This window comes from Dreissena polymorpha, chromosome 5 (genome assembly GCF_020536995.1).
Source record: "Dreissena polymorpha isolate Duluth1 chromosome 5, UMN_Dpol_1.0, whole genome shotgun sequence".
In the NCBI taxonomy this organism is placed as follows: Eukaryota; Metazoa; Mollusca; class Bivalvia; order Myida; family Dreissenidae; genus Dreissena; species Dreissena polymorpha.
In genome coordinates this window covers 43,746,447-43,766,181 of record NC_068359.1, presented here as the reverse complement: position 1 = coordinate 43,766,181, position 19,735 = coordinate 43,746,447, and the positions used below count along the sequence as shown (strand labels likewise).

At 34.8% G+C, this 19,735-nt stretch overlaps 3 protein-coding genes across 3 annotated transcripts in view; 2 read left to right on the top strand and 1 right to left on the bottom strand.

Annotated features, from left to right (window-relative positions):
* The window catches only part of LOC127832337 (protein kinase C delta type-like), a gene marked incomplete in the record, with an annotated part of 162,725 nt that overhangs the window by 96,765 nt on the left and 46,225 nt on the right, over positions 1–19,735 (top strand).
* Positions 78–11,641, top strand: LOC127832348 (high mobility group protein B3-like). The gene is made up of 6 exons (XM_052357772.1): positions 78–238; positions 8,222–8,361; positions 9,346–9,456; positions 9,635–9,782; positions 10,114–10,220; positions 10,678–11,641. The coding sequence occupies exons 1-6, from the start codon at positions 235–237 to the stop codon at positions 10,762–10,764; spliced, it is 597 nt and encodes a 198-aa protein (XP_052213732.1). The 5' UTR covers positions 78–234; the 3' UTR covers positions 10,765–11,641.
* Positions 1,554–6,468, bottom strand: LOC127832335 (uncharacterized). The gene is made up of 3 exons (XM_052357738.1): positions 6,109–6,468; positions 3,783–5,674; positions 1,554–3,545 (listed from the first exon to the last, which is right to left on the bottom strand). Exons 2-3 carry the CDS (start codon positions 5,644–5,646, stop codon positions 2,320–2,322), a joined length of 3,090 nt encoding a protein of 1,029 aa, XP_052213698.1. The 5' UTR covers positions 5,647–5,674; positions 6,109–6,468; the 3' UTR covers positions 1,554–2,319.

Below are 19,735 nucleotides of genomic sequence, written 5' to 3'. Positions count from 1 at the left end.
TTATCTGTCCATACAAACATTTATCGGCTTTTCAAATTTCGCTCCATTCTATTGTCAAAGGAGTTCATTCCCTTAGGCACGCTTGCGCGCGAAATCCTGTGTTACTGATTGGACATCGAGATAGACCACGTGATCTGATTATAAAGAGCATCAAGCGAAAAGGCGGCCAGACGACCTACATAGCACAAAGAAGGACTTTAGTTTGTACTGCTTACACCAGAAAAACACATCAAAATGGGTGAGTAAACTATTGTTTTTCAATCCTTAAATGTTATTAATGGATAGTGCGTGCTTAAATTAACCAGTTATTGTCAATTTACTTCAGAAATCGAATGAATTTGTTCAATCGATGCACGATGCCATTTTGTTCTTATGAAATGAAGCCGTTGAAAATAGTGAAAATAAAAGTTGAGCCGAATTTGACTTTCAAACGTCTGCTGATTGAAAACATTTATTGCAAACTCGCAGCACGAATACAGTGAATGAATTGGCGATAAATTTGTTTTGTATTATTATGTTAACAACGCATAAACCGTCGTTTTTCTTTGAAAAATTTCACCGGTTGACATGGAGTTACTCGCCCTTTCCTTTGTCCTGTAGAGGGCGACTCAAGAACGACAATTTCTATACAATACGTTTGAAATTATAAATAGAAATGTCTTTGTGAAACGAAACATAGCTTAAGAAAAGAGACAGCCGTTAAACTTTCAAAACATTATTATACCAAATTTGTGTTCACGCATGTTAAGTTTTGAAAAGGACTATTTTAAAATCTTGTTCTCCTTTTAGAAAATTAAAAATGGACATTTTTTACACCAAAATTTGATGCCAGATCTCCCTCATTAAAGGGATCTTTTCACGCTTTGGTAAATTGACAAAATTGAAAAAAGATGTTTCAGATTCGTAAGTTTTCGTTTTAGTTATGATATTTGTGAGGAAACAGTAATACTGAACATTAACCATGCTCTAATATAGCCATTATATGCATCTTTTGACGATTTTAAAACCTAAAAATTATAAAGCGTTGCAACGCGAAACTACGAAGATTGCTTATATAAGGTATAAAATACGTCAAGAATGTGTATGCGGAATAGCTCAGTAGGCTTAAGCGTTTTTACTTCAGGACTCTGGCAGGACTCCAGGGGTCACTGGTTCGAAACCTGCTCCGGGCAATGTTCTTTTCCTTTTTTAAAATTTTTCTTGATTTTTTACTGGAGCTTTTACAATTCAATGTTTGCATTTATCAATATAAAGCATTTAATGAATAAGTTAAAAAAATGCCAAAATCTGTGAAAAGGCCCCTTTAATAGGGAAATATGTTTCATAAGGAATTTGGACATTTTGCATCATGATTTTCAGCAATTTTGGAAGAAATCGCTCAATCAAATTATTTATGAAATATTCAATGGATGTGTGCTTGTGTATGAACTACTAAATGATGCTTTATATTATGTTTGATAAAAAAATATGTATCAAATATTGCGAGATTATACAAATACCAAAAGTCAATGTCTGTGTATGCAATGCAGTATTTTTCCCACCATTTTGTATAATCAGGGGTTTTTCTGCCTATTTTGGGAAAAGGAGTCTGACCAAATTGGGAATTTTTTATCGACAAAATTGGTCATTTTGGGAATTTTTGCTTCGATGAAACGGCTCATTTGGGAAAAAATTGTGAATTAATCATGCTTAAATAATTCAATGGTTTAACAATAGCAACCCCCACAAAAAATTCAACTAACAGAACTCTTAAATGTTTTGATATAATCTGAAAGATCTCATTAAATCCTGCTCAGATCAGTTTGTTTTATTAATTTATCTCAACTACATACAAAGTTATGGTAATTTGAATCTTCGGAAAAATGGCCATTTTGGTGAATTTTTTCCCTATAATAAGCTTTTAAGTTGCTCGTCGATTCGCGGACCCGCTTTAAATGATAATTTGTTTCTTTTTTCTGTATAATTTTTTCTATACATGGTATCAAATTGAAATTTGACATACTGATGGCATTTTTCCTGTAGATTACAATAAAAGCATTATTTTGATGATCAGAAATAAATATAGTACCCTAATTTTCATTCAAAAAATGTTAATTTTGTATTTTTTTTCATAACCTAAATTGTTGTAAAGGATAACACCACAACATGCACTTTTAAACAGTGAAAATCTTTAATAAGTCAATACCAGTTACCACATTCAACAAATAAACAGCAATAATGTCAAGTGCTTACATATGGAACATCTCAATACATGTATTTCAATACAAACACACTCATGCTACACACAATTTACTTTTATTTAGCAAAGTATCTCATTTTTCAAAAGTAGGTGCTTTTGTACAGTTCGTACGATTCCTGATAGCTCTCGTGTTCGGAAAACATCCATTGTCTTCCACCCTTTAAACAGTCAGGAACCATCCCAAAGTCTAAAATAAATTCTACATTCACAGTTTGGATGTCCTGTCGCACTGGCCAAACAAACACTCCCTTTTCCTTACATGATGTCATGAATTTCACTTTTACTATATTTTCTTCTTTTTTTACAGTACAACCTGGGTACCAGTTGTCATGATAGGCAACAATCACATAATCAGTCTCTTTAATGTTTTCTGTCTGAACTTTTTCAGGACACCACCTTTCCACATCTCCACATTCATCATTTTCATCAGTTTCTACTACTTTTTTCTTTTTGTACTGCCTAGGTTTTTTGCTCACTTCATTTATCATATTCTCCGAAATTTCACTATAAACACGTTTCTCCTGATTGCGGTGTTTAATCTTCAATTCCTTACCCCCCTTCCTTGCCTTTTTCCACAACGCTACTTTTTCTTCTTTAGTCATACCATCATACCATCTTTTCATCTGCTCACGATTTCTTTTCAGCAGGTGAACAGATGTGTGATGATGGAGAGACGCATTGGGGCGTCTTTTCTGTGAACTGTCTAGATCGCCAAAATGATGTTCGCATCCGAGATTTGTAGAGTGGGCAAACTTTGTCCTGTCTAGGTCACTTTTACTTGTTGCACCACTGAACTGTCCACCAGGCAGAAAGTCACACAGTTGCTTTTCGATGCACTTTATCATGGATTTTGCAATGCACTTGATGGTACCTAAGGCGTCATTATTGTCTGGTTTAATATTTTTGTGAATTTCAACCAGGTATCTTTCTTTCTGGGCGATGTCATACTCTGTCTGCCAAAATTCTGTTCCATTTAAAAGTTTTTCAGAATTATCCTTAATCTCACACAGGAACTTGTGCAGTGACTGTACATGGGGATAAAGTTCCAGATATGGCACACTTCCTGATGTGATTAATTGCCAATAAGGACCAGTCACATGGACATACATCAAGCCGGTTGCAGCTAACAATGTTGCTATCCTTGTGCAGTGCAAATCAGCAGATACGGCCTGAATTTTTCTGTTCGGTTTTTTTACCGTTTTAATGACAGTCAGGAACTCTTGTCGATGGACTAAGATTTCAGCTGCCGTCTGAAAGAGGCAGTTGAACCGGTTGTCGCGGTAGTTCCCGATTGTTGACTTGATTCCTGGAACAAAATGATTAATGAAATATTTTTGGCCCCAAATTGCATGTCATTTTAATAATAAATGATATTATGGTTGCAGAATATATTTTTTTACTTTATAAATATGGAGTAACAATTTTAAGATTTGTATTGTTAAAAGTATTGAAGTGTTGAAACTACCAACTAATAATTTTAATATTGTCAATTCAGTTTTCAAGATTTGTGTACGCATTTTATAGTGGGGGTTTACATATTTACCATTGTCCCTGCAGTAGGCCTCCCATCTGTCACGCAGTCCATAATGTTCCCCGGCAGGTCCGAAGGTGTCTGCAGTGGTTCGCACAACACGCTCAATCACTGTCCCCCCTTTAGACCAGAATTTAAATGCTGGCAATGAGTCACGACCAAGGGGGCCGCCTACTTCACTCAGTTCCTTTTCAAGTAATTTAATGTCTGTACAAACATATCTGTGAAACCCGAGCAGCACATGCGCCATGCAATGGAAGTTTTTTACACTTTTCACTTCTGTTTCAGAACTGCAATTTTTCAACAAGTCATCTCTCCATTTGTTCAGCAGTTTATCAGCCAACTTTTCATTTGAGGCTCTATCACTCATGGTGAATGCCAGTTTTGCCAGTGATGAGACAATAAAGTCTTCTGACGAATTTCCATTTAATGATCCTAATTCGCTTAATTGTTCTTTTGTTACATTTTGAATAGTTTGCGCGGTTTCATTGGCTATGCGTGTAAACCCTAAACTAGCAATTTCTCCATTGTCTAGCGTAATGGATGTGTCAACAATTTTTTGTTTTCTTCGGGTCGTTCCATCTCTACCTAGACCCCAGCTTTGACTGTTTTCCAACTTTTCTGCCAAAAAAGACTTTGCGATGAACTGTCCTTCATCTACAATTCTTTGTACAGATGTGCTGTTTGGCAATGCCCCTTTCGCAAAACACTTGTCAAAAATTGTCTCACTTACAACAGAAATCACTGGACTTATTTTGTCAGTCGCTACCTCTAAGCCAGCAAGCTGGATAACGCACATTCTGAAATATTCACTGTATGTGTTATTCGATTTACTTATTACGTCTGTATAGTCCTTTGTCTCTTTTAGTTTGTGGTGAAAGTCCTCAATCAGCAGATCATTTTCCTCGGCTATAAATGTTAGTCGTTCTAATTTCTGTCTCAAGTCTGCATTTTGTTTTACTAATTGAATTGCGGTCACTTTTTCGTCGGAAGTCTTTAACTTCTTAATTTTCTTTCGTAAACTGCTGTTTGACTTTTGAGCCAATCTCTTTTTTTTAATTTCAGTTCTCAGTTGCATGTTTGCAAGCTCATTGTCACGTTTTAGATTCTTAACACTTTCAACTGACTCAACAAGCAAACAGTTTTCATTTCGAAGCATTTCAATTGTTTCTCTAGCAGTCTGAAGCTTTTTGGCCTGTTTGCGCACAAGCTTCTGTGCATCACGAAGAGACTTTCGGTTCAGTTTTGCAGCTTCGTCTCTTTTGTTAATGTTTTTCACTGAATAATGCCCAATACGCTGTTTGCACTCATTTAATTTTAACTTCTCTGTAGCTATTTTGTTCTTCAACTTTTCTAATTTTTTTCTCATTTTCTGACACATGTACTTTTGAAAATTCAATTGCTTGGTGTCATTTCCACATTCATCCCCATCGCCAATGTCTATTTGAGTTCCTTCAGTTTGAGGCCCTTCCTCGTTCAACACAGCACATATTTGCTCACAGCCATGAGCAACTTGCACTGACTCACCAATGGCTTTAACAGTTTTCTTATTTACACACACATTGAAGTCTTTTCTTAGTAATTGTTCAACTGTTTGAAAACCAGGAACTTTCTTTTTACTTACTAACTTCTTTTTACAGTCAAGAACACTGGTTACTTTTGAAGTCAGTGTTGATGGGGACACATTCTTACAGTCATCGTTTAGCAGGCACAGCACTTCTACAAAATGTTTTAATGTATAACCATTCTTCTTCGTGAAGTTGAATATTTCAACGACAATGCCATTTGTCAAAGTAATGGATTTTTCATGTTTCTTGGTTATGATGGAGTTGCAGCAGACTCCCACTTCCTTGCAGAAGGGACCTGGATACTCCATCACTACTCAGACAACTTTATCGTAGCCACTGAAAAAATAACAAGACATATCAAATATATATTTACTATTAAAATGCATATAAATTTTTTATTTTTTTTTGTCGTTATCCTTCATTATTTGACAGCTTTGCAAAATCGCGAAAAATGGTACGAACAAGACGAATACAATTTTAATTTCGTACCCAATTAAAACAATCAATATTTTGACGTAAATACTTTTAGAAAAATGCATTTATTGATCTGCTTTGATTCAATTAGTTATTATCAACCATTTTAATGCGTTTTTTTATGTATGCATGTTACGGGACTGAAATATTTATTGAAATAACGCTTGTTTTTCGTGTCAAAAAGCGAACTTTTGCTGCGAAGTTTCCCATCGATTCGGAAAGCTGGTTTTAATATTTATATAATATTTTTTAAACATAATTCAAACACAAATATATCGAAAATGACCATAACAAACCTTTTCTGTAGAGTTTAAGCGAGTATGGTTTAATTCATTTCGATTTTCACAAACGATACCGATTAGCGTAGCAAAACAAATATGGCGACTCCCTCTGCAGGTCGACCGAGGTCAACTGTATAAATGCGCGTCTTTGTTTAAAGATGCGGGTACCTAATTCTCATTTGCGGAAAATAATTTTTGTATCAAAATTTAAGTTAGACTTTCTAGTTTTTATAACTATGTTCAAAATTTTGTTCGGACCATCGGAAGTAATTTTATTCATCGTCAAAGTCAGGTACTATTTTCTCGGCGTAGGTTGGTCCTATGTAAATTTTGAATGCATTGTAGTAAAGTTCATTCAGTCGTGAACAAGATGACGTCAATCTCATAAATATTCATGATGTGTCAGCGATTTTCCTCCTTCTTTATAAAGTACCGGTAAACGGTACTTTCCCAATCAAACGAAAATTCCCAAATTCCCAAAACGGTACTTTCCCAATCGAGCGAAAATTCCCAAATTTCCAATCGGCATCTGGAAAAATCCCAATCAGCGTCCGAATTTTTTCTCAAAACGATAGAAAGTTTCGTAAAAAAACCAACTTTCGGCGAGCGAACAAAGAAAATCGTATAGTTGTGTGTAACCACGCGCTCGATTAATTTCGGGTTTTATTATTCAGCGCATTCAATCAATAGAGTTGTTACTGTTTCCGGTTCTTTTGCCAGGCAGCCAGCGTACTGTTTTACGTCGGTTTGTAACCTTATCGTAGTTTGAAATGAGTCATAATAGCAAATATTATGCCAAAAAACCAATCGGAACCATCTATCACAGGACACATTGACAGCAATAATGATGCTGTGCAGGGAGGGATGCAAGCAACTGAGTGATGATCAAACATCAAAGATTGTTGAAATTTTCACAAAAATGAAAGAGAGAGACATTGCTTTAAAAGAGATTAAAACAACTAGTAATTGATTTGGTGTGTTCTTTATAATATTTTGTTATTTATATAAACTTTATAACTTAATGGTCATTAAGGCATGCCTGCAAATGATTATTTAAATGGGTATGTTCAATTAAGTATGAACTGTATGATGTATTCAATAAGACCCAAACTTCACGATGCGATTTTCCCAATTTCAGGATTTCACGACTCGATTTTTCCCAATTTTGAGGTTTTCACGACTCAATTTTTCCCAATCGGACCGGTACGGGTACTTTTCCCAATTGGACAAGGAAAATCGCTGTGTGTACAATATCCGCATTTGAATTGTAAACACACACATGTTTATGCAAGTAGTCCGAAAGTCGGCATTACGCGATAGCGATATTTCTGCCCTGAATTTGTTCAATTAACAACATATTTACTTATCATCCTGAAATAATAATAAAATGAATTTTATATGAATAGAAAGATAAAACATTTTTCTTTTAATAACTTTTTATTATTTTGATTTATATAATAAAATAATGGTTTTATTGATCATTTAGTAAGAGTGGTATTGGTTTTTTCCGCTTGTCTCCCATTGAACTGATAAGGAATCGGCTTTTATGGGGGTTGCTATTAACAAATAAATTTGTTTTTGTTTTTTTTGGTAATTGGGAATTTTTTTTATATAATTTCGGTTTGGGATCGGGTCCGTTTGCTTTGGGAGTGCCTCCGTTGTCCAGAGGCGCAGACAGTGCTGAAAACCCCCTGATATTGATGAATGTTTTAAGATATCGAGTCTTAGTTTTTTGCTTACAAATACTGTGGAGGATAAAAAATGGAATGGGAGGCTTCATTTTGGAAACATGTTCTTTTATAGATTACAAATAGGACCAAATAACAGAAAAAAATTGACAAAACACATAAACATGCATGCTCACTTTGGCCTGTCTTTTCACAGTAGAATATAGCGGTCTCTGTGTCCAAAGAGTTGTGGGGGCTACGGTGTTTGACACAATGTGACACATCTAGTTGTAATGAAACTATTTATAATGGTTTGGGGAATGAACTAAAACTGGCATCTGGAATGGGAAGATATTAGAGCCTGTGTGGTGGAGGATAAATTAAAGCCATAATAAATTATTTTCCATTTCTTTTCTATCTTAAGGTCACATGATAATTTTTATTTCATATTATAATTATAGGTCGCCCTAAAGTTGATGGAAGGCCAGGAGGAAAGAAGGCCAAGGACCCAAACAAGCCAAAGAGGTCCACATCTGCATATTTCTATTACCTGGCATTCTGTCGGGAGGAGGCAAAGAAAGCCGGAAAATCCATTTCAAAGGTATAAATACCATTATTAAAGTTTAAAAGTTCGATAAATATGACATTTCTGTATTGTTCTGCAACCTGAATATATTTTTATTTAAAATATGTGCACCACAACGCTTTAGTCAAAATACAAAAGCGTTGTGGTGCACATATTTTAAATAAAAAGTACAGCACAAATTCAAAAACACTATTTAAAGATCTAAAATGGTTGACTTTCGAACAGCGTAATCACTATTTCACGTCAGTTATTGTATTTAAAGCATTTCACAATCAAACCCCAACATACATACGTGACCTTTTGACACCATCACAAAATATTCACTATAACTTGCGATCTTGCGAAAAGGGGGATTTAAAGCTAGTGCGAATACCAAAAACAAACTATTTCAAACAATCGTTTGAATTTTCTAGCAAAACAATTTGGAATTCGTTACCCCAATCTATACGTCAAACAAACAATTTAATTACATTTAAGAAAAAATTAAAAGCTTATCTTTCTTCCACACTTTATGAAATAAACTGAACATGCTTCATGTTGTTTTAGTAAATAACATTAGTTTAATGTTTAAATACTGTTCTTGCATAAATGGTTATTGTAGTTTTATGTCTGTCATTTTGTTTTTAATTATAATATATATCATTATATGTGTATGCATATATGATTCTTTATGTTTTGTTCTTATTGCTCAAGATGAAATATGATGTATTTGTTGTAAATTGTTTCTTGTTAGAAGACCTTGTTGAAAATAAGAAATGTATTATATAAATTGCATATTATGTAATTTCATCTGATGTATTTCTTAACAAGTCTATCTTCTTTAAATAAAGATTTTATTATTATTATTATTATTATTATGCTGTTTGAATCTAAAGGTCTGCAATCACATGCGGTTTCATACAAGAATATTTAGGGCTTTCTATGTCAAACTGTGTAATGGAATTTGCTAAAATTTAGCGCAATACAAAATTGACAAATGTTACTATGACTTTGTTACAGATTGCAGAATTCACCAAAGAGTGCTCTGAGAAATGGAGGAATCTTGATGCCAAGGGAAAGAAACGCTTTGATGAGCAGGCTGCCAACGACAAGGCCAGATATGACAAAGAGGTAAGTGTAAGGACGCTTTTAGATAGAATATGTTCTGCTACAAGAACAACTCATTTGCATGTTACTTTATTCTGATTAAAAAATAAAACTACATAGAAGTTGAAATGGGGAAAAACAGCCAATTGACTGTTTTCTGAAATTTTTTAAAGAAAAATGGACACTTGTGAATCATTTACAGATGTCAAGTTACACTGGTGGAAAAAGTTCCAAGACCAAGGACCCCAACCAGCCAAAGAAGCCAATGACTGGCTACTTCCTGTTCCTTGCAGACTTCAGAGAAAAGCACCGTGGAAAGGACATCCCTAACAAGGAATTATTAAAACTCGGTAGGGCAATTGATGTTGTTTTTTAGCCAACCCCCACAGTCTGTTTGTGCACATGTTTGACGCCCGGCTGAATCAAGTAGAAACATTAAATGAAAGTGGTAAATAAACGTAATATAAACAAAGAACACTTGTTTTGTTTTAATATCTTTATTGTTGAAATAAATCTATTCTCTTGGGACATTTAGTAGGTATTGTTGGCGCCTCCTCCCCGTACAATTAAATGCTCTATGGTTATTTTTTTCTCTTAATGAAATGAGGGCTTCCATAACAATGATACATTTAAATGTGATTTTTTATTCCAAGCAATGTTAAACCAGTTTTTTTTCTATAGCTGGGGAAGAGTGGCGTGAGATGGATGACTCCCAGAAAATGCCATATGAGAAGAAGAGCCAAGAAGAACAAAAGAAGTATGAGGTTGCAATGGCCAATTTCCGGAAGGTTCGTGTAACGTTTTGTCCTTGAAATCATGTCTCATGCTTGTTTTTATGTCCACCACCACTATAGTGGGGGACATATTGTTTTTGCCCTGTCGGTTGGTTGGTTGGTTTGCGCCATCTTTGCAATAACTTTTGCAATATTGAAGATAGCAACTTGATATTTGGCATGCATATGTATCTCGTGGAGCTGCATATTTTGAGTGGTGAAAGGTCAAGGTCAAAGGTCAAATATATAGCTTCAAAGCAGCACGAAAGGGGACATAGTGTTTCTGACAAACACATATCTTGTTTAAGTTTATCAACATGACATTTTTAATAATTTGAAAGCATTTGCTGATCAACCACTTCATCAATTTGCAGCTAATTGCTCAGCAAACAAATTATTTTGTCTATGGCAAGTTTAATGTAGTGATATTTGTTTTGATGCTGACAGTAATGTGTTGTGGATATCTTTACAGGGTGGAGCATCAGCAAATGGTGGTGGTGATGACGATGAGGATGAAGAAGACTTGGAAGATGAAGAGGATGATGACGATGATGAATAAGCTTGACACTGTTGTGATTGTGTAGGAAAACTAGCATGTGAACTAGAACCCACATTAAGGTGTTAGACAATGCTATGACTATGTAAGGTCAATAAGCAAACATAAAGATTTGGGTTACACTTACAGTTCACAAAAATGAATTTTAGATATAAAAATGTGAATCTTAAAAAAGAAGGAACTGCACTTGAAAAGCAGTGAAACTTTCCATTGCATACCTCAGAAGTGCTGTATGACTTACATTTTCATGACCTGCACCTTCATCGTCATTTTGTTCATGTACCATTCATCATCAAAGCATTTGTCATTCATGTTTTAAGAAATGGTATCATTGTACGCCAGCATATTAGTTTCTTCATGCTTGAATGCTGCATGGCACAGTGACCCATTTTGTGAAACTATTTCATTATCATTTTCACATGTTCATATTCCATGTCATTGCATTATCATTCTGTGGACCATTATCGATGTGTTAATACAAGACAGAAGATGTAACAGTCTCTAGTTTTTTAATCGACATAAGTGTGTCTTATATAACGCTCTATAAATATTAACAATCCTTATTTCAATTTTGAGAAGTTATTGGGTGTAATGAAACTTTTTGTAAATTGTCGGTTTTCCAAAGATCTCAGGGTGGCTCATGATATCGTTTCCCCATTCATGGCATTTCTGTCTTGTTATTTCATTGTCTCTCTCGGTTTTATTTTTTCTAAAAAGCAATTTCGTATCTTTGGCTAGGTAATTTCAATTAACAAGCACATGTGTGTGTTTTTAGTCTATATTAAGATTTTTATGCAACTTCTTATTCAGTTGATCATGATTTTACAGTATGTGTAGTTTTATATCGTGCAACATCTGTTAATAAACCATATTTAATTTTGGTCAGTATTTTATTGGTCATTGCTGTTTTCTCTTAAAGTGCATGTTAAGAAAGCAGAACCTTTTTTAGCTCACCTGTGCGCAAGATGCTCACGTTGAGCAATTGTTGTCGTGTTGTTAACATTTACCTTCTGAACACTCTAAGAGGCAATAATTATTGGCCAATCTTCATGAAATTGTGACAACGTGCTTCTTATATACATTTGCAGAGTTCGAAACTGTCATGTGGGTCATATACTAGGTTCTTAAAATGTAAGGACATACCCATGATATTTGGTCAGACCATTTAATGTGATATCTTGGAAGTGGTCAGAAATGCTATCGATCTGTGTGTGGAGTGGTTCTTCAGAGTTTTGAAATGGTTCTGGTCTGTTGAAAATAATGTGTGGCGTGGCAGTTATTCTGCTTGGCCTACAGTTTATTATCCCCGCCTAAATTTCAGAAGGATTATAGTAACAGAGGTGTCAATATTCAGGATTATTCCTGAATGCAGGATTTAGGCCCTCTCAAACTGCTTTGATATTGATATGAATAAGAGGATTTTTGTTCTGGTATTTAAAGTTTTTTGTCACAAAAAGTCATTTTAAACACAAATTATTTTAATTTGACATATTGTTAACACAGTTAACATAATTAAATGAATTATTAACCATCTTTTGGCACTGGCAACCAACATGTAAGGCTTATTTTCAGGATTTTAGATTTTGGTCACTTGACACCCCTGAGTAATAGTCTCCGTCCGTCCGAAACTTTGTTCAGAGCATAACTCCAAATTGATTCAATGGGTTTACTTTAAACTTAGAATATAAACAGATGGCAACTATGAGAAGTGCAGTGACTAAGAACCAGAACTATCTACCTTAGTTTTCAACCAGGTTTTCCGAAGGAAAAAACTGGTTATTAGATTGGCGAATGCGGGCGGGCTGGCGGAATAAGCTTGTCCGGGCCATAACTATGTCGTTCATTGTCAGATTTTAAAATCATTTGGCACATTTGTTCACCATCATTGGACGGTGTGTCGCGCGAAATAATTACGTCGATATCTCCAAGGTCAAGGTCACACTTTGAGTTCAAAGGTCAAAAATGGCCATAAATGAGCTTGTCCGAGCCATAACTATGTCGTTCATCGTCAGATTTTAAAATCATTTGGCACATTTGTTCACCATCATTGGACGGTGTGTCGCGCGAAATAATTACGTCGATATCTCCAAGGTCAAGGTCACACTTTGAGTTCAAACGTCAAAAATGGCCATAAATGAGCTTGTCCTGGCCATAACTATGTCATTCATTGTGAGATTTTAAAATCATTTGGCACATTTGTTTACCATCATGGGACGGTGTGTCCCACGAAAGAATCACGTCAATATCTCCAATGTCAAGGTCGCCACGACTAAAAATAGATTTAAAAAAAAAAAAACTTACAAAGGGGGTTAATTTTTTTTGGTCATTTCAAAAGTTCAGTTTGAGTTTTCTCCCTTTATCAGATTTTTTTTTCACAATGAAAACCTGGTTTTGTGACAATTTTGTCCCTTGTTGAATTATTATCCATTCAATTTAATTTCAAAGAAAATTTTTGTCCGAAGCATATCTCTAAATCTGCAGAAGGGATTTACTTGATACTAGAAATATAAACAGATAGCAACTAGGAGAAGTGCAGTGAACATGCACCATAACTATCGGTCGTAGTTTTTGAATTATCTACCTTTATTTAATTTCATAGTAAATTTGTAACCGTTTTGTCCGGAGCATTACTCTAAATCTACTGAAGGGATAAACTTGCAACTTCAAATATAAACAGACGACAACTAGGAAGCGTGTAGTGACCAAATATCATAACTATCTACCTTAGCTTTTGAATTATCTCCCTTTATTTAATTTCAAAGTAAATGTTTGTCTGAAGCATAACTATAATTCTATATAAGGGATTCACTTGAAACTTAAAACATAAACCCTTTCTTTATAAGGGATTCACTTGAAACATAAACCCTTTATTTAATTGTATTTAAGCCTTTCAATTTTTAGCTCATCTGTCACAAAGTGACATGGTGAGCTTATGTGACCGTGTGATGTGCGGCGTGTGTGCGTCCGTCAACAATTTGTTTGTGTGCACAGTAGAGGTCACAGTTTTCATCTTCATGCGATTTGGTCAGAATGTTCATCTTGATGAAATCTGGGTTGGGATTGTATTTGGGTCATCTGGGGTCAAAAACTATGTCACTAGGTCAAATAATAGAAAAACCTTGCGTAGACCATAGAGGTCACAGTTTTCATCCAATCTTTATAAAATTTGACCAGAATGTTTTTCTTGATGAAATCTGGGTTGGGATTGTATTTGGGTCACCTGGGGTCAAAAACTAGGTCAAATAATAGAAAAACCTTGTGTAGACAATAGCAGTCGCAGTTTTCATCTAATCTTTATTAAATTTGGTCAGAATGTTTATCTTGATGAAATCTGGATTGGGGTTGTATTTGGTTAGTCAGGTGAGCGATTCAGGGCCATCATGGCCCTCTTGTTTTTATTACCTCCCTTTCTTTCATTTCCATATTTTTTATTCTCTACAGCACAACTCCAATACTATAACTAATTCATCCTTGAAATATAAATAGATGACAAAGGTGCCATGTTTTACAAATATTATCCTACTCTAAAACAAATGTTCTCATACAAGCCAACACAATGCGGCGGCCAGATTAACATGGCTCTTGTTTGATTTAAAAGTGAATTTGTTTATTTGCCTTGTAAGCGAGGTAACTTTGAAGTAATTTTCACTTTTATAATTTTTTTTAACTCATTAATAGAAAAGATCATTTAAGCTTCATTTTGGGAAAACATGGCTTAATGCATATGAATTAATTGTCATCCCAGTACCAGAGACTCTTTAAACGAAAAACACCCTAAAATCAGAAAGTGTCGTCATTGATTAGCTTGTGCGCACTGCACATGCTAATCAGTGTGCACACAACACCACTTATTTGACATGCATTAAGCCCCGTTTCCCCTGAACGCAGCCAATATGTACACATTTCAATGACAAACTGGCCGATGTCGTCGCACAAGCTGTTAAACACTATTGATTACATACACACACTCATTGTCTGCAGTGTACCAGTGTTGAAGAATAAACAGACAGATGCGGTGGTTATTGTTCTAAGCGTAATTAAGAGCAGACTGACTTACAAAATCTAATCTTAACATTAGTTGTCCGCAAGCGAACAACTAAAAACAACATCCGCGTCATTTGATCAAGGTTCGCAATCATCTGGGGCTGAGTAACCTGCAAGATCCATACACCTAGAGGCATGGTAAAGGTCAACCATTAATGTTAAATACCACATATCATATACATGTATTCATAATTTACCAAATGCTTCCCTTTGCATCAAGGGATTCTGTAATAACTTTCTACAATTGTTCCCCATTATCTTGCTCTGTGTCACATGTAAGACTCGTGTCTCGAGGATTAAGGCTAAGATCACACACTGAGGTCAAATGTTATATGTGTTTTTTTAAATATGCGTTATTTTGTTAGGATTTTACCAAATATCGAGGAATTCGCACCCTTTCATACATAAATGTACTTTGCGTGCGATATCCATAAATGCAACGAATTTGATTGTTTATTATATATTAAAGATATAAAAATTGTAAATTAATTTTTTGTCAGTTGAAAACACTGAACAATCTCATATAAATAGCTTCAAACACACTAAAAACACAGAATATCATTTAATTCACTATGTACGATACTGTTTGCAACACTGTGTTAATTTTGGAAGCAAACAAATATTAATGTCTTCTCTGTTGGTAGGAGTGCTGAAATGTTGGAATGGGGCTGTCGAAACTTAATGCCCCTGAACACTCTGACATCTGCTGTGCGCATTGAGTCATTCGCAGTTTTCACTCTAATACTGACTAACAACTAAGGTTTATAGTAGGGTTTTGAACATCGGTCTGCAAAAGTACTACTGTTCACCAAATTACTTAAAAATCAAGGAATGGAGGGAAACTGTTGTACCTGTTCAGTATTTTCTTTGAGGTACAATAGATTTACACTAAACCATATAACGAAAATTAAATTTTGTGGAAAAAAAGTCACTATCAAATAAATATATAACAAGGTATGCAACTCAAAATAACCCCAACACGGGGTGCATCGCTTTGAACAGCCATATCTTCATCAAGTGTGCAGCGATGTTCACGATCTCGTTCTTATTCAACGAAGAAATGAATTTCCTTTCTGGAAATGTATATGTTTTGCAATATTTTTACAAATGCTGGGTCAACTTTCAAGAAATAACACGATACACAACTCGGATGACCCAGTTGACAATGATCATGCAGTCTTTATGAATGAAATCTCCAGTTGTAAAGACACACCTCCGCATTGGACCAATGAAATCACTCGTTTGTTTAAAATATAAGTTAGTTGAAATGTATGTAAACAAAGGTTTCAAACGGCGCTGGACAGTTAGTCTTGATGCATAATGTAACGACACGAACGGTAATAAATATTTTTTCATAAGTTTAATTGAATTATGGCATCGAGGTACATGAACTTTTTAGGGAAGATGCCGTTTACTCCGTGAAGATTTCAGTTTTAAAGACTGCATGATCATTGTCAACTGGGTCATGCGAGTTGTTTATCGTGTTATTTCTTAAAAAGTTGACCCAGCATTTGTAGAAATATTGCAGGACATATACATTTCCAGAAAGGAAATTCATTTCTGCGTTGAATTAGACAGAAATCGTGAAAATCGCTGCACAATTGATGAAGATATGACTGTTCATAGCGATGCACCCCGTTTTGGGGTGATTTTGAGTTGCATACCTTGTTATATATATATATTTGGTAGTGAATTTTTTTTTCATAAAATTTTATTTTTCGTTATAATATGATTATTTATCATTCAAAATGATGTTTTCACTAATTAATATCATAGCCACACGCTAACCACCTGTGGTATTCTTTACATGATAAAAAAATAAATAGTTCATTATTTACGTCAATTAGAGGTCAACTCTTTACATAACTTTGATCATTAAAATTGCATTGGTTTATTATAAATAGAATTGTACACGTGCTAACTTAACTCATAAGTTGAGCAATAAAACCACTCTTAATCAGCAGACGATTTATTGAATAAATCTTGCGGCGAATTCCGCAGATAGTTGATATATCACGAATGCATAAACAACAGGCTTTGATTGTTCGAAAATTGAGAAAAAAATGTCGGCAGATTTGAATTCATAAGAATTTATGAGAACTACTTCCTGCTTCCGAAGCCAATCTCGCGTTCGCTCTTAAATGTTCGAATATCGTAGCCGAAAATTCGCATGTAATATATATATTGTGACCAAAAAAAATGCAAACGAACATTTTGTATCGCGTAAAATCTGTGTTACCAGTCCACATCTAGCGTTGATTTTGGCTATTGCTATAAGGAACATTTATTTTTAATGTGTTCATGTCTTCAATGAGATACTTGTGATAATCCACATATCTTGATAAACAGCACAGAAATGTGTGAACATAAATTAAACAAGAAATATCTTTAACAAGAAATATCTTTAAAAAAGATATACGGCGTAAATAGTTTAATGAATGAGATCAAGGATAGCGAATGTCTTTTTCTGTGCAGTTCTTAGCTGCATCACACGCAGTACGGGATGTTACGGGGAGTTTTCGCGGCTTATTTTACATTATAACATATTGCTGGTCATAAACCTATAGATACAAAACAGAAAACCAAAAGAAGAATGGAAGTGAAATTTAAACATATGAGTCAACCGGCCACACGAGAAGTATCCGTATTTATAGGCGCGTTCTTCAAACAAACCTGTTTTAGTGGTTTGTCGGGCATTGCTATTTGATTCGATTATTAACAGTATCAATTATCATCGTGCTAATGCTTAAAGTGATATTATGGGCATTTTGCACTCTGTTGAGTTGAGCTGAAAAGAATTAACAGGTCAAAATAGTTAGTTAAAATGTGGTTACTGATTAATTATCTGCAACTCACCTTGCTACCAGTTGTTTATAAAAATATATTTTATATTCGATATTCTTACGTGACCCACCCAGTCCTGTAAGCTGAAATGATCCGTAAAACAATTTCGTGTCTTTGTGTCGTATGAACAAATCTGCACTAAAACTAAATTTAGGTTCAACTCGTAAACGCATGATCAGTTGTCACACGAAAGTACGGTTGATATTCAAATGCATTATTTTTCTCTTTCTGGTATATTGTTTTAGTATGATGATGCTGCATTAATTAATATAAGTGTATATGAAGTAGAAACATCAAAAATAATCAACGGTTGCGATAGACACCTATAAACTGTTACATGCTCATAATATCACTTTAGTACATTAAGCAATATGGACGAATAATTATTGTTAAATTTATCAACAATAATATTTATCATTGTATTGTTGAAAACACATTAAGAATCTATTATTTACATACCATAATTATATTGCTGAATATCTTCATTTAACATATTTCTGGTCTAAAGAAAATTCCAGGTCACCTAGTTCACGGATAGCGTCTTTATTATATAACGATTATTTTACTGGCCGCCAACTCCGGTGATGACCTGTATATAAACTCTGAATGTCCGCGAATTGACCCGATATACCTCGCGGGTTGAAATGCAATGCTTTAAAGTGAGGCCTCGCTTCCATTGCTCTTTATACTTTTACATGTTAACATGTTGACAGGAATAAGGAAGTAAGTACTAAATATGAGAACATAGCCTTTTAAGTATAAACGCTCTTGCGCTGGTAATACTCTGAAAATAAAAGGTGTACGCACAAACTGTATTGATGTCGAGAATTGAGTGTAAAACTGTTCTATCTATTAAGCCTTTTCATTCGAGATAAAATTGTTTCATACAGTAAAACAGTGTTACAAAGACGCGGATATGTTTCCAATGTTCTGGTGGTATACTCAAATCAGCCAATGGAATAAATGAAGTGTATTCATTCGTACCTAGCCGCGGGAAATTTTATTGGAATTTTATTGGACACTTACAAAGGTCAGGCTAAGGTGAAAATTAAGCTGGCTTAATACAGCTTACGCCGAAAAATATCGAAATTTCGAAAAAGTGTTCGAAATATTCGGTGATTTTGAGTGTTTATGGGCTTTTAAGTAAAATGGAAAAGGGACATGAACTATATCGAATTAAAATTGGTTTACTTTTTTTTTAAATAAAAATGCATAAAATGAAGACTCTTGTTGGCGTCGCACTGAAGTGCGGCGACTAGTATGTAATACGTTTTTTTCGCTAATGGGAGGAAAAGTTATTTACGGATCAATGTATATATTTTTGTTGTCAGAATAAATTGCATAGTGGTGATTTTTGTGTGTAGATTAGTGTAAATAAGTACTGCATTTGTGCCTATTACATTTACTACAACATTTATTGCCAACAATGCAAAGCTAATTCTTTTAATTAATAACTGATCACAGGGACTGGACAATAATAAAAGATCACAGGGACTGGGCAAACACGCGAACAGCTGAAACTTTCTGGTTTTGTATAAAAACAAAACTTCATTGTTCCACTATCCTAGCAACCACCTAGTTACTAATAAAGGCGCTATAGAGCGTATTATTAAATGTAATAATGAGTTTTGATAAAGGAAGCAGCCGCTTATCAATGAGGAGCACCATCACAGCACCCCAGTCTCATAACTATCAAGTCCTCCTACAGTTTGTTTTAAAGAACCACATATAGAAGGCCGCAGGCCTGATCCGTATCTTGCCAGTGGTTTGGACCCTTTGGTATGGACATTTAACCCGCTCACTATCCAGCGTTTAAACTTCCGGGTTTACATTCAAACCGACTATTAATAGCTAATTAATATCTTAGTTAGATGGTGATTTTTCAAGCGGTTCCGTAGTGTAGTGGTTACACGCTCGCTTCACATGTGAGAGGCCCAAGGTTCGAGCCCCAGTATAATCAATGTATTTTATTTGTGTTCTATGTTAACTTTTTGTTTTGATGTAGACATTTTAGTTAAAATAAATATGCTGTTTTATTGTAACCAATTTTTGTTTTTATTATGCCCATGAAATATATGTGTGAGAG

Bases quoted from the DNA above. Each gene is read 5' to 3' on its own strand.
- LOC127832348 (XM_052357772.1), top strand. The intron at 9,457-9,634 runs GTAAGTGTAAGG...AATCATTTACAG, and splicing joins AGGCCAGATATGACAAAGAG to ATGTCAAGTTACACTGGTGG. The intron at 10,221-10,677 runs GTTCGTGTAACG...ATATCTTTACAG, and splicing joins CAATGGCCAATTTCCGGAAG to GGTGGAGCATCAGCAAATGG.
- LOC127832335 (XM_052357738.1), bottom strand. From the start codon at position 5,646: ATGGAGTATCCAGGTCCCTTCTGCAAGGAAGTGGGAGTCTGCTGCAAC. The intron at 3,546-3,782 runs GTAAATATGTAA...ATTTTGTTCCAG, and splicing joins GGCCTACTGCAGGGACAATG to GAATCAAGTCAACAATCGGG.